This window comes from Zosterops lateralis (genome assembly GCF_965231275.1).
Source record: "Zosterops lateralis genome assembly, chromosome: 12".
Classification (NCBI taxonomy): domain Eukaryota; kingdom Metazoa; phylum Chordata; class Aves; order Passeriformes; family Zosteropidae; genus Zosterops; species Zosterops lateralis.
This window is the reverse complement of record NC_139772.1, coordinates 7,164,005-7,178,225: the sequence shown is the minus strand read 5'-3', so window position 1 is coordinate 7,178,225 and position 14,221 is coordinate 7,164,005. Positions and strand designations below refer to the sequence as shown.

General features: G+C 39.4%; 1 protein-coding gene across 1 annotated transcript in view; it reads left to right on the top strand.

Moving 5' to 3' along the window:
* Positions 1-14,221, top strand: part of ITFG1 (integrin alpha FG-GAP repeat containing 1) — a 72,123-nt gene that overhangs the window by 42,095 nt on the left and 15,807 nt on the right. Inside the window, exons 10-14 of the mRNA XM_083870353.1 lie at positions 2,349-2,521; positions 9,095-9,245; positions 9,513-9,621; positions 12,227-12,270; positions 14,122-14,200. Of these exons, the coding sequence (XP_083726479.1) occupies positions 2,349-2,521; positions 9,095-9,245; positions 9,513-9,621; positions 12,227-12,270; positions 14,122-14,200 (556 nt within the window). The remainder of the gene's footprint in view (positions 1-2,348; positions 2,522-9,094; positions 9,246-9,512; positions 9,622-12,226; positions 12,271-14,121; positions 14,201-14,221) is intronic.

Below are 14,221 nucleotides of genomic sequence, written 5' to 3'. Positions count from 1 at the left end.
AAAGAAAAACAAATTTGTGTTTGTGCCTAAAAATTCGTTTTTAATTTTGTCTCTTTAAGATAGTGTTACCGTACCTGGGAACATTCACAAAGTATATAATGGATATAATTGGATTTTACTGCAATGACTGTGTGAAGGATACCATGTAAAGTAAAAGCTATATTATATTTCATGGTTCTGATTTCAATCACTGTTTTTCAAAATTAGATTATTTTGCAATAATATTGTTTCATCTGTCTTCTGCATGACAAGTAAGTGCTAAGAAATCCAACCCTTTGAAAAACTTCCCTCAGGGTAAAAATATTTTCCTTATTTTCATGTTTTTAGATTTTTCCAAACCTTCAGCAACTACGAGTAACTAATTAGCCATGAGCATGTTGTGGGGTGTGAGGGCCCAGGTGTGTTTGATTTCAGGTGTGAGTTTGCAGCAGGTTCAGTTCAGAGACCTGGCACAGGTGGGCAGCACACGCTGGGTGTGTGCAGTGACAATCACCACTGCCCCAGTGTCTCAGCCATCTCTGGGATCCCACAGCACCCACCTCAATGCACCTCTGCAGTCATTTTGGGAGTTCTCTGATCTGCCTGGAGTTCTTTGGAATCCCAAGGGAGCAGTTAAGTGTCACACACAATTCCCATGTGGCAGGAATGGCATTGATTACTGGACTGTGCCAGCAGGATATGATACTGTCATGGATCTTGTTCTGGTTCCTCAAACAGCTAAACTGAAGCTTGAGTGAGAGACATGTAGGATCTGTTAAGTGCTTTTGATGTTGGTGATAGCAATCCTTTAAGATGGCACCCCTCTGTCCTTTTGAAGGCATTGTCAGTTAGTTGACATATGAAATTACTTCTGACTTTTTAAATGACACAGATTTTTTTTTTTTTTTTTTCTGTAGCATTGAAATGTTAACCCTGGCACTTCAGCTTCATACGAACTTGCAAAATTACCTTGATTTTAATTAAGATAAATTCCTATTTAGCACCTCTACAGTACTTTGGAAAACAAGTGCAGATGCATTCTATTTGCTATCCTGGAAAAATTATACTTTGCATTTCCTTTGTACTTTCAGTTTGATACTTTAATCTCAATTTCTTATCAAACAGTGCAGCATCTGATGCTTCTGGGGATATAGGAGGAGAATTGAAGCTCTTGAACTTCTAAATATCCATGAATAATAAAATTGTTCAAGCTGAAATGAACCTTAGGAGATCCAGCCTCCTGCTTTAAGCAGGAGCAAACTGAATTCAGACCATGTTGTTTAGAGCTTTGTCCAGTCAGACCTCGAAAACCCCCAAGGACAAAGATCCTGCAGTTTCTCAGGGCTTCGTTTGTAGTTTAATTTAGTTGTTTATCTCTAGTCAGAACCTCCCACATGTCAGTCTGGCCATTTTCTCTTGTTCTTCTGCCTCCTGTCACAGTAGAAAGCCTGGCTCCATCTCCTCAGCTGGCTCCTTGCAGGCAGTGCAAGATCCTGCCTTGATCTTCTGTTCTCCAAACAATCCATGTGCACTCAGCCTGTCCTCTGAAGACATACTCAGTGCCTGACCCTTCCCTGAACACACTCGGTGTTCTCAAATCCTTTGTGAGCTGCGGGACACAAAACTGGACACTGAATCCAGATGCGGATGAACAAGTGCTGTATGAAAAGAAATCCTGGGTAATCCTGAGCAGGAGCACAGGCAGCAGCTCCAGTGCAGAGCTGGTTTGCTGCCTGAGCTGCTGTGCTCAGCTTTACCTTCCTGCTCAGCAGGAGCCTCCCCTCCTCAGGAGAGCTGGTACCCAGCTGGGCACTGCCCAGCCCAGGCCAGTGCAGAGTGTCTGGAGCCGAGTGTCTATTGGCCCATTCTTGTCTTCCCAAGGCCCCTCTGAATGCCCATGCTGTCCTGCAGCATAGTGACTGTATCCAGCAATTTGGTGTTGGCCACGAATCTAAAGAGGCTGCATCCATCCTCCAGCTTTAGTGATGCCTATTGTTTTGCCTTGCAGTTCCAGGGGGAAAAAATGAGACTCAGGATCTCATGGCCCTGATGATTTGGGCTTATCTACACTTAGGGATTAGGATAAACTCCAGGCAAGCCTGAATTTCAGTCAAGGTGTTCCAGAATGTCTCCATATTATGGTTGTATTCTTGAAACCTTAACTGTATTTTCCTGTTCTGGAATAACTGAGTGCATAAAAAATACTTCAAATTATTTCTTTTTCTTTTGGTGACAGAGTTGGGAAATAATCCTTACTTGTAAATGGTTAAGAACCCTGATGAAGTGGTGTTAGCTGTTTTAAATAGAATTACATTGTTCAAATAAATAAAATTAATTTCTTTACCTAGTTGTTCTTTTTTATTTTACAGTGGATTCCAATCTTGCAAGACTTCAGAAATAAAGACACAGTCTGGGGCTTTGTACCATATCAGAATGACAAATCTTCAGCAGAAAATTCATTTCCAATTACACTTCACATTGGAGATTACAATATGGATGGCTACCCAGATGCACTTGCTATTCTGAAGAACACTTCTGGAAGGTAACACAAACCTAGAAATAAAGCCATTAGATTCATGTTCAATCATAAGGCATAGAAATTACTAACTTTAGTGCATCTCATTCATTTTATCAAGTGAACAAGACTTTTGATCTTTGCTAAGTGTTTCCTTTTGAACCCAAGTATGCATTTAGATGCTACATTCAGGATGCATAGTTGTATAGGCTCAAACTTGGACTCTGAGTGGGGAATTGCATCAGGGACTGGAGTATGAGGCAGCATTTTAGACACTTCTCCCAGAGCTCAGGGGCTGATTCTCTCCCTTTCCTTTCCCAAATCATCTCCTGTAAATTCCTGACTTCAGCTGTCAGTGCTGACTAGTAACACCAGGCTGCTGAGGGCTGGGGATCCTGTTCCATGCTGTCACATGGAGTGAGCACTGGCTGGTGACTGCTGAAAAATGCCAGAGTGCTTTGCCCTTTTGGAGAACCAGGAATTTACCAGTGATTTTTACATTGTCCAAGAAAACTGAAAATAAATAACACACACCCCCAACCCCCTCAAAAAAGAAACTTCTAACCCTTCTTACTAAATTTTTCAGTGTAATCTTCTCGCCCTCCTTTTTTTTTTTTTTTTTTTTAAATTTTTGCTTCATTGCTTGCTTTCCCAATAGTTTCTACTGCTACCATCTGGTGCTAGGTGGGAGAGGGCATGTGGGGATGCTCCCAGGGAGCCTGCTGTACACAGAGGAGTCAGTGATCCATGGAAGAGCTGACCTGAGTAGGTGCATTGCCGAGCTGTCGAGCACGCGCCGCCGGATAAACGCAGCCGGCTGCTCGGAACGGAGCAGCCCGTGGGCAGCTCTCACCTGGCACCTGGGGAGCCTGCTGCTGGCACGTCCTTATCTTTACCTTGAAGTGGAGCAGCATGTTTGCATGTGAACATGCTTTTTGCTTGACAGTAGGGATGATGAAGAGACTTGTTTGCTTTGGAGAAAAGCTGAAAGCCCCAGAGACCATAATGCCGGTGAACCTCAGCAGAGACAGGATGTGTGCACGTGAGTGCAGTCTGTGTGTGCTGCACAGCTGACTCTGCCAGCATCTGCACAGATGGAACATTATCTGTGCTAGTCCCTTTTTCTTCATGTCATCGCTTGTAAAAGGTGTTTTAACCCATGCTTCGTGGAGTCTTAATGTCTTCCTTACTTGACAAATACTTGCACTAATGCATTGCAAAGCAGAATAAGTCTCTCATACAGGTGCATTTGTTTTCTTCCTCTACATGGTATTTTGGGTGCAGGTTCATAGTTTGAATGTATACTCAATATGGAAAACAAGTGAGGACCTCACTTTGATGCTTCAGACAGTAAGAGAATTGGGTGCTAAAGTCCAAGAAGTCAATTCAGGTCTTCTAGTGGTTGCCTAAACATGAGTCACCCACTGACATTTTTGTGTTAGAATTCTTCAGATAGTGATACACACCTAAAAGTGACCCAGTTTGAAGAGTAGCGTGCCTGTGTTCAGCCTACATGATGTGATTCATGACAAGGCTGTGAGCAGCTGAGCTCTGTCTGTACCTCTGAGCCTTAAAATAACAGCAGAGCAGCTGTTTCTATTCAGACACGGCAGACGAGAAGGAGGTGATGCTGCTACGGCCCAGAACTTGCCAGGCAAAGTTAAAGCACTCAGGCCCTGAATGTCAGGTGTTTCACTCCAGACTTTGCTCAGCTGGGACTTTGCATCTTCTATTCAGCAGTCTTCATTCAAAGACTGCAGACAGTCTAGAGAGCAAACTAGACCCAGCCTTCCCTTTGCCAAAGCAACACAGTGACGTGGGAACTGTGAAGTTGCTGTCTTTGCTTTTACCTAAGCCTCAGAAATCTTGTGTTTTGAGCTGTACTGTCATATGGACCCTGGTGGCTGGTGCACTTCAGAAGGGCTGCATGAAGATTTATGGAGTTCAGAAATGTACTTGAAGCTGTTTTAAGTCTTAGGAGCCTTTGTCCTCTGGCTGGCATATAATTACAGCAATTTAATGCTGTGTAAAATCATTAAACAGTTTGTAAACAGTTACTCTGGTAGAAGCCCAGAAGTCACCTATGTCTTGTTGCAATGAACTAGTGAAAAGTGGTGCATTTTTATTCTCCTTGCTTCTGAATTTGTTTGCTTATTCAATTGAGTGCATTCAAAATTATTTTTAAACTCAACATCAAAGTTGAGTGACACAGGCATAAGGACTGAAGGTACTAGCAGATGATGTGACAAGCTATTAAAAGGGAGGTTCAGAAAACTGAGGAATTCTGGCAAAAACAGAGTATCAAGGAATACATTGCATGTTATCATTTGTATCTATCCAGTATTTGTAGAAAAGTAATGGAAACATGCTTTATAGTTTAGGATGGAAACCAAAGTCGCTTTTTTTGCACTCGCTATGAAATGCCACATTCAATATTAATTCATTGGCTCTGAGAGACTTAAACAAATACTTCCTTTTAAAATGTGTAACTGGGTCACTGATTGGAGAGAATTAAAACAGTGTGGGAATTAAATTAAAAGCTGTCCTTAAATTAGAGCAAATTAAAATGAAAACCTTATTTAATCGATTTTAAACACTTCTGGATCAAGCTGTTTATTTCTTACTCTGAAGCCTTTCATGCTACATCTACAGATCTAATTTCAGTGATTGATAACTGTGATTAAATGATAAAAGCATTTTTGTAAACTCTTGACCTCAATCTGTGCTATCATTTAGGAAGCCTGGTTTCCACTTGCTGTCTGTAATGTAAAGAAATCAAAGCAGGCAGAAAAAATTTTGTTAATCTGAAAGTATACATGATAATGGAAGAAAAGGATTAAAGTCAATTATATGCCTCCATCACAATTCAGGAAAGTACTTCCAGATCAAATCCTTACAAATCCCTACAAAAGACTGAAATAAAGATACTACAGTTGGGCATAATGTTGGTTTACTGTCCTGCCCACTGGGTAAGTCAGGAAAATGATCAGTAGATTCAAGTATTGCCAAAACTGTTATAAAACTGCTGTTTCATCTCCTGCCATAACCCTTTGATTTGGAATTACACTGTGTAATATTCTGGCAATGTGGAGACATTCCTTACCAGAAACAACAAAATCTCACTTGTGGTTGCAGGTGTTGTGGGGGTTGAACCTTTTGAGCCTTTATTAAGACTCAATGAGTTCCAACAGGTACTCAATAAATTCCAACAGCTGCTAAATGCACTATAGATCCTTACATATTTATCTGCTCAGTCTGAATTCCTTTAACTTGTGACTTTAGTCAAACCTGCACATTAGAATTCAAGTCCACAGGTTATTCTTCAGTCTAGATACATATATGAATTCTGTATTAGAAATTGTGTGTGTATATAGAATAATAATAGGTGAAGGGATTTTATCAGTAGTTAGTAATTGGTTCAGCTATACCTCCTGTCTTACCTAAATGAATTCATTTTTTCTCATGCTGATTTTAAATTGACTCTGGTAACATTGGAATTGTAAGTACTGCATGTGAGTTTATAAACATCTATCTCCCATCTAATTAGATGAAAGGAATTTTGTTTAACAATTGTTTCCAATTAGATGCTAGTAATTGGCATCTTGCATTGCAAATAAGTAATCTAACTTTCAAATCCATTTTTATTCAAAGGGAATGTTTTTAACTGGTCAAGTTGGCAATACTTCATCTCTGACACAGTTTATAGCAGTAAAGACTGCAACCTGGAGGCAAAAAACAGATGGATATGGAAAGTTGAATAAAAAACTTTTAAGTATGATAGACTTCAAGAAAGTTTTCTAGGTGTTAATGCTCAGTTTTAAATTAATATATATGTATTAATCCTTTATATGGAAGGACTCTTACTCGACCAAATTATCTCTTCCTAAATCATTATTAGTTGTCACTTGTCAGAAGGAAGGTTGGATAGAGGACTTCTTTTAAATGAAGGATTGATGAGCACCTTATAATTGAGCAAATCTAAAAAACCAGAGGCAAATTCAATTATTCTGAACGTCTGGAGTAAGATAGTCGTAATTTAGATGTCCCTGGTATTACTTTAAATGAGCTACCCTAAAACTGACAGCATGAGAGATGTATGAAATTAGCAGTAAATATTTAATTCTAATTGCAAAGGAATATGTTAAAATAAAACTAAGGTAAGTCTTCAGTCTTTCTTTGGTGTTAAGCCTTTTTAAATCTCCCTTTCCTGCATAGATGACTTTGGTCAGAAGGTACCAAATTAGAGTATAATGTACTTTGGAATAAAGTTGTGGGTAGTACCCAATTTATCTGCAGCTGTGTATTGGTGTGCCTAGCTCAATATTTGAAGTGCTGCAAATGGCATGTTAAGGGTCAATAGGCTGGTCTTAGTTCAGAGTTCTTGTGCTCTGTCTCATAGCACTGAGGCTGAATTGTTTGGTATTGACGGTTACACATTTGTAGAGCACTTTAGCATTGATTTTTTAGGTTTTACCACTACAGAAGTGCCTGCCTTTATAGGCTTTCAAGGACTTTGCTTTGTCATTTTAAGGATGCAGACAATTATCTTTGTTACAGGGAGATTCTTTCTGATGGGAAATCTTCAAAATTTTGTTCAAAATAATGAGAAGGTCATAAACTTACACTTATTTATTATAGTATGTATCAGAAAAGAAACATGGAAGTAGATACTTCAATTCTAGGGCTCCTTGTGTATCACAGGCCTAAATGACAGAAGGATTCAGCTGGCAGCTCACAGGGCAAATTCAGATATCTCCCAGGAAGAGCCCCAGCATCTGAGGAGGCAGAGAACAGCTGGTTCTCTCCCCTCTGCAGACAGTCAGGGCCTGCAGCTCCCTGCTGCTGCAGCATGGCCTGCACAGCAGCATCTCCTCCTCCCAGGCTGCTGCAGCACACGGGACAGGGGATGAATCTCTGAATTAATTCATTTCCTCTATGACAGAGCTCTCCCACAGCGCACTTCTTGGGTCTTCAGCATCTGTTTAGGGTATGAGATTGCTTTTTTCTTCCTGCTGTTTGTCTTATGTTTCTCTTGTAGATACAGACAGGTGAGGAAAAGTGGCATTTCCATACTCAGTGCCACTTTGATTAATGTTTTCATTTTTTCTCGGTTATAAGGAAAGAAAATAAAAAAGGTTCCTGAGGGAAATAAACTCCTTGTGCCTATCCATTCACAAGGCTTCTAGCTTAGACTTGAGTAGTGTGCAGAGTATAATGCAAGCCTGAGTCTTTCTTTTAAATAAATATCATCTAAGTAATTTCTGACAATTTTAAAAAATCTGAACTGAAAGAGTCCTTGTAAAATTTTGCCCAAGTTTTAAAAAGCTGCATTGAGATGATGAAAAAGAGAAATTGAAACAATCTGCTTAGCTCAGCTTGTCACCTTACCTTGAAGTTGGCTATTCTGATATGGTACTTAAGTAATACAAGAAATGAATGTGAGCACTTAAGAATTTCAAGTTGTGATTATGAGTTCTCAGATACAGATAATGCAGCACCTTAAATATTGCAGCTCCTTTATTTCCTTTTGGCCATATGTTCATTCAGTGATTTGCCTAAGGAGCAGTGCCTGTGCATCCTGGATGCTGCTGAGACACAGGCCCCACCTCGCTGTCCCCACACAGCCAGCAGCGTGTTCAGGGTCACACTGAGGACGTGGTTCTGCCTGTTGCCCTGGGCTCTGACAGCTGAGCTGCCTTTACAGAACACTGCTCTGCCTCCTGGCTCTGCCCCCAGAAGGAGAGGAGGAAACTTCATCTGTTTCCATCACCGAGGCAGTGAAGGATTCTAGCAGGCTCCCAGGATATAAACCTGCCTGAAGAGTGGAACTGGGGTTGGTAAAGTGTGAGGTTTTCCCAGTTCCAAAGCACTGCTGATACATTATCAGGGAGAGTGGGAACCTTGTGTCTCCTGCTGACCCATAGGATACTCTTTAGAGGGGAGATTTTTCTACAGGAGCCCTGGTACTCTGCTTGTTTCTTTTTTAATATTGTACCTGTCTTTGTGTTACATGTCACCAAGTGCCCAACGTGGTTTGTCTTGCCCTACTTTAACTGCACTTTAGTAGGTTGGGTTTTGTGTTTCATATTTTGCTTCAACAGTGGAAAACATACAAATAGAGATTTGGTTTAATCTCAAATTTGCCTAAAATTTGCAGTGTGTAAGAAGAAGTGTTAATGGAGCTGGGGTGGGAAGAAGCTGTCATGAAATAAAGAAAATTGTGGACATTTTTAAAATAGTGTTTTACTTGACAGACTGTGAAAGGAATTAAGGAAAATGGCAGATAAGTTCATTTGTACAATTTTCAAAATAAAGTAAGAATATGTTGTCTTTTGAGTGAATGGTAAAGTTACTCCTGTTGGTTTGAGTCCATTTATTTAGCGTTTTCACTGTTTAAGTCAGGCATGACAATGATTGTAATTCTGTGTCTAAAGTTCATGTAAGTACTTAAGGATTTTTCAAGTACCCAGTGGCTGCTAGCTGTGCTTTTATTACATTTAACTCCAGAGCACTTCAACTATGTCACTACACTATTTTAAAATCTCTGTAATTTAGACTTCTCTCACGTTGGTTTATGTATTTTCTATGTCTGTTTTACAGCAATCAACAAGCATTTTTACTGGAAAATGTCCCCTGCAACAACGCGAGCTGCAAGAGCGTGCGGCGCATGTTCAAGGTGTTCTGGGAGCTCTCGGATCTCAACCAGATCAAGGACGCCGTGGTAGCCACCTTCTTTGACATCTATGAGGATGTAAGTGCAGCTCCTCAGCCCAGCAAACAGGCTCTGGGTGTGGCTGTGCCTGTCCCTGGAGCCTGCACAAACCGTGCCAGTGCAGCCTTGGATTGTCCTGCTTGGATAGCTGTGGATGGCCCTCTCCATCCCAAATTGATTAGCATTGTATTCATAACGTTTGAAAGATATTAAAATAATAGCAAAGGTGTAAACTTTGCTGCACAGCATTTTTTCCCAAGAGTAAATAAGCATTCTAATGTAAACTTGGGATTTTTTTTCCTCTAGGGAATCTTGGATATCATTGTGCTAAGCAAAGGCTACTCCGGCAAGGACTTTGCTATCCATACATTGAAAAATAATTTTGAAGCAGATGCCTATTTTGTCAAAGTTATTGGTAAGTTATCAATGCATGATCAAGTCAAAATGGGATATTGAGAAGAATGTGAATATTTGAGCCTTTTTATATGAAAATGTTAAGGTAATGTTTTGTACCTCTGCCATAGCAAGGCTGCTTTGCTGGAGTTGATGTGGGTGTGGGAATGGTGCAGAATCGCCTTCAGAAGGGGCTGATTTCATTTCAGAGTCTCCTGGCATAGTGTGTTCTGCCTACACTGCATGACCTGTTCTCAGGGTCACTTTGCATCCCTGTGGAGTCAGTTCTGTGTTTCCAGCCCAAAACCACATGGCACAAAGCACACCTTACCCTGAGAGCACAGAGGGGCCATGGACATGGCCAGGGTGTGTGAATTAATGAGAGCTGCTTTAAAAGGCTTGAGTTTAGATTACGATATTCATAATTAGGTTTTTAAACTGCATATCCCACTGTGCTCTTCAGCTGCAAAGGTGTTGAGCTTTGAGCTCATTTCTTCTCTGTTTTGCTTGATTTTTTTGAGAATGAGTGAAAAATGAGGCTGTATCAGAGCCTATGAAGACAAAACTCACTAGCAACAACTAGAGGTTCACCTTCAAAAATTGCATTTGCCTTCATGTTACTTGAATGCATCCAATCCTCTAAAGCACAAATTCTGCACACCAAAAGAGAACAGAACTGCAGCTACTGCTGGGGGCTGATGCAATTATTGCTTTGTCCATAGCCTGAGCTCTGTTCTCATCGTGATAGTGTTTAATCATTTATCATGTTGGTGGAAGCCTTCTTTTAAATAATACCATATATCTGTAGTGTAATTCACAAAAGCATGCAGAAAATCCTCTGGAAAAATCTTACACTTCACAAAACTATACCAGAATTTTGATTGTGTGATATTTTAATGGGGAAGGGAGTAATTTGCAACATGCTTTTTGATTCACTTTGTGTAAATCTATCTTATAAAAACTGGGACAAGCCTTTTTTTAGCACCCTTTTAGGGTGTGAGTATTTTTGCATAGAAACCCCAGGAAATGGAAATTAATGAGTGTCTAAAAATATTTTTACTGTGTTACAGGGGAAAGTATTTCTAACAAAATGTGCTTTGTGTGAATTAGTGTATCAATAAATGCATTGTGTTCACTTATTTGGCATCTGGACAGTGAGAACAGCTTTGCTCATTATAACTGATGTCAGTGTTACTTGGCCAGGTAATTTGTTCCAGGAGTGAAAGTGAACAGCAAATTTCAGTGTGCCCTTTTGCATCAAAATGGGAAGAGTTGGTTCCAGTTGCACATTCACCTGTGTGTAACAGATAAATTAAAGCTGTAGCTTTAACAGCCTATTTGTAGGTGCATATAGTCTTCAAATTCTGCTTTGCCACACGTTTGTCTTAACTGTTCAGATATTGGGGGGTTTGGACTGTATAAAATATTACATCTTACTGGATATAGAAATTGCAACATTTTGAAACTACAAGTGAAGAATGATAATTTAGTAGTCTTGACAGTTGTTAATATTCACATGCAAATTATTAGAAAACTTCCTTGACTAGAGCTGTGCCATTTCTGACTCACATAGGGAGTGATTTCTAATCAGACTGTCAATATCTTACATGCACCTTTTGGTATTTCCCTGGTCCCAAACTTTTTGTACCCTTAACTCAATGCACTGTTAAAGAAGACAGAAAATGCTTTAAGAAACTCCTGGTGGTTAGGATGACTTGCCCTCAAACCTGGTCCAGATTTTCATTTTCTATCTGCCATGATTGCTTTGGGATACCATAATTCATGGAGAAGTAATGTTTTTCCCTGGCTTCAGTATCTGGTGTACATCCTCCTCCCTGCCCATAGCCATTGCTGGCCTGCTGCTCCACCAAACTGTTGTCATTAGAAGTCCAAATTTTGCATCAGAATGAGCTTTAGATTATTGTATGTGTGTGGGTTTTGTTGTTTTGTTCTAATACTCAGTGTGACAGGATGTCCTGACTTACAGAACAGATGGCTTTCACTGTCCCTCATTTAGGTTTTTAATGGAGATTTCTGAATGTAACTGATTTTTCAAACTAGTAAGTTTTAAACAATTAATTGGAACAACTGTCACAGGCTTTAGATGTTAATTAGCATTATATACACCTGCTTATAATACTTCTGAATTAATAGAATAAATCGGTAATAGGATTTTTGCTTGTTACAGCTTTTGCAAATTGCTTTAAACCAAGTTCCAAAATGATGCCCTGTGTAGAAGGAAAAGCTTTTGTCTTTTTATCAGTTAAAACAGTAAAGCTGAATTTCTGCCAGTATTTTAAATGGTTAGGAATGAAGAATAATGAATGAAATGTATAGTTCACTGTTTTAAAAATGTTTTAATTTGGAATTTTTCTAACTGGTGAATCTGTCGTTTGGAAGCTGGTTAACCAATGAGGTGGGGTAAAACAGTGATGAATTTCTGCCAAGTGTGATCCCAACAGATAAGGAAATGTTATACATTGCCATAAATCACAAAGAAGATATTTTTTTCTTTGTGTTTTAGTGGCTACCTGACAGTATCACTAGGCTTTGCCAGATTTCAAAGGTGGCACTTCTAAGATGGTTTGTGGACACAAACACAACATGTTCACTCTTTGTTCTTGCAGTTCTCAGCGGCCTCTGTTCTAACGACTGTCCTCGGAAAATAACAGTAAGTCTAACTATGGCTTTGTTTAGTTTTTAACTTCAAATAAGCTGAAGTCTAATTATACCAAAAACTCTCAATGTATTAAAAGGGTTATTGACTGGAAGAATGTGTAATCCAAGTCATCACTGGCCAACTCCTGCTTCTGTGAGAGCCCTGTCTTTGGGCAGCTGCTGCTCAGAGCTGGAATCAGTGGAGTGACTGTGCAGGAGCTTTGTTACCCTGGGGATAACACTGGGGCTGGGATATATCAGAGACAGGAGGAACTTGGGTGCCCAAACTGTGAATTGTGCCAAGTCTTGGTGGGCACTTAAAAAGTCCAAGCAAAACTGACTGTGGGGGAGATCCAGCCACTTCTGGGCCAGATTCCAGCAGTGGGCACAGCCAAGGAAGGGCACTGGGCTCTGATGATTCTGCAGCAGCCACACACATGTGGTGTTTTCTGTTTAGATTATTTTATTTGTCTCCAGAGATCTGCAACTCACCCACCAAACTGCCAATTAGCAAATTGTTTAGCAATGTTCACTGTGAAAGTTGGCCTGAAAGAGGAACTTAGAGAAATTAGAGGTAGCAGTAGCACTTTAGCTCTGCAAAAATTTCACATTTATTTTTTACTTGAAAATAGAAAACCTGCTTGAAATGTGGCTAACCTTCGCTTCAAGCCTATTTTGAGACATGGGGTTTAATTTCTGTTATAAAATAATGAGATTTGATAGTATCATTAACTTAATTACAAAAATCAAGGATTTAAAAAGCAAGTCTACACAGCAGATGTTGGTGAAAATTTCATTATTGAGATCACTGAAACACTGTTGCCTCCATTGTAATAGGAGCTCTCTGACAGAAAGTAACATAAGGTACATTTTGCCAGAGTACAGTTATGTGGCACCAAAAAAATTTTTTAATTTCACCTTATTCACTCATCTTTCATAGATTGCCATTAGCATCACCTTTGTGGTCTCTTAGTTTGCATTCTAATCAGTTATTATTTTCATGCTTTGATCTCATCTGTCATCATTATCACTTACTTTTGTGGTTTAAACTTGGTACTTTTTGAGGCATGGTGGGAAACATCATCATCCCTTTTAGTGTTCCATCAGTAACATATTTGAAAGCTCTGTGTTGGATTTGATGCCCTAATATCAGCTTGAATTCAGCACTAGGGAAAAAGAAAAGAAAAATTCCTTTAAAATCTCTTCCTGTAGTTGTCTCTCATCCTCTCCCTTCCCCACCTCCCTTCCCCACTTACTTAGGTGCATTTTTTATGGTTCATCACTCAATAATGCACAACTTCCTTGGATGATTATTTTTCCTCATGTCTGTACTTTGATGTCTAAGTACACTTTCTTCCTCAAGAAAATCTGCTTAAAATAGATACCAGTACTTGACAAGTGACTGTTCAATCACTTCCATTTATTAAATTAACCATTGCTAAATAATGGTAAGAAAGATGGAATTCGTGCAGGTTTTTTTCAATTCAGAAATACCATCAAGATAGTGCACTGTCTCAGTATCAAATGAGTTCTGCTTTTTCGGAACATGCAGTTATTTTTTTGAATTTTTAGGGGATTTTTACTTTACTTATAGCTTCCAAGGAAACATTAAACCCTTTGCCAGAGGACTGAATAGCATTGCTTTCTTCATGAGAAATTACTTAGCCAACTGTTACTGTGATTTTGAAAATTGATTTCCACATAATGCTATAACCAAAACAGTTGCAAGATTCTGAAGTTAAAATATAAAAAATAAATTATTAAAATAAATACATTGTTCTTCAGTTTACTGTTTAATTACTATAGCTTCTTCTGTTCCTAAAATGTTGTCTGCCTTTTTCTTTGGTTTTTTTATCACTTGTAGCCTTTTGGAGTTAACCAGCCTGGTCCTTACATCATGTACACCACTGTAGATGCAAATGGGTACCTGAAAAATGGGTCAGGTAAGAGAAACTCACTGTGGG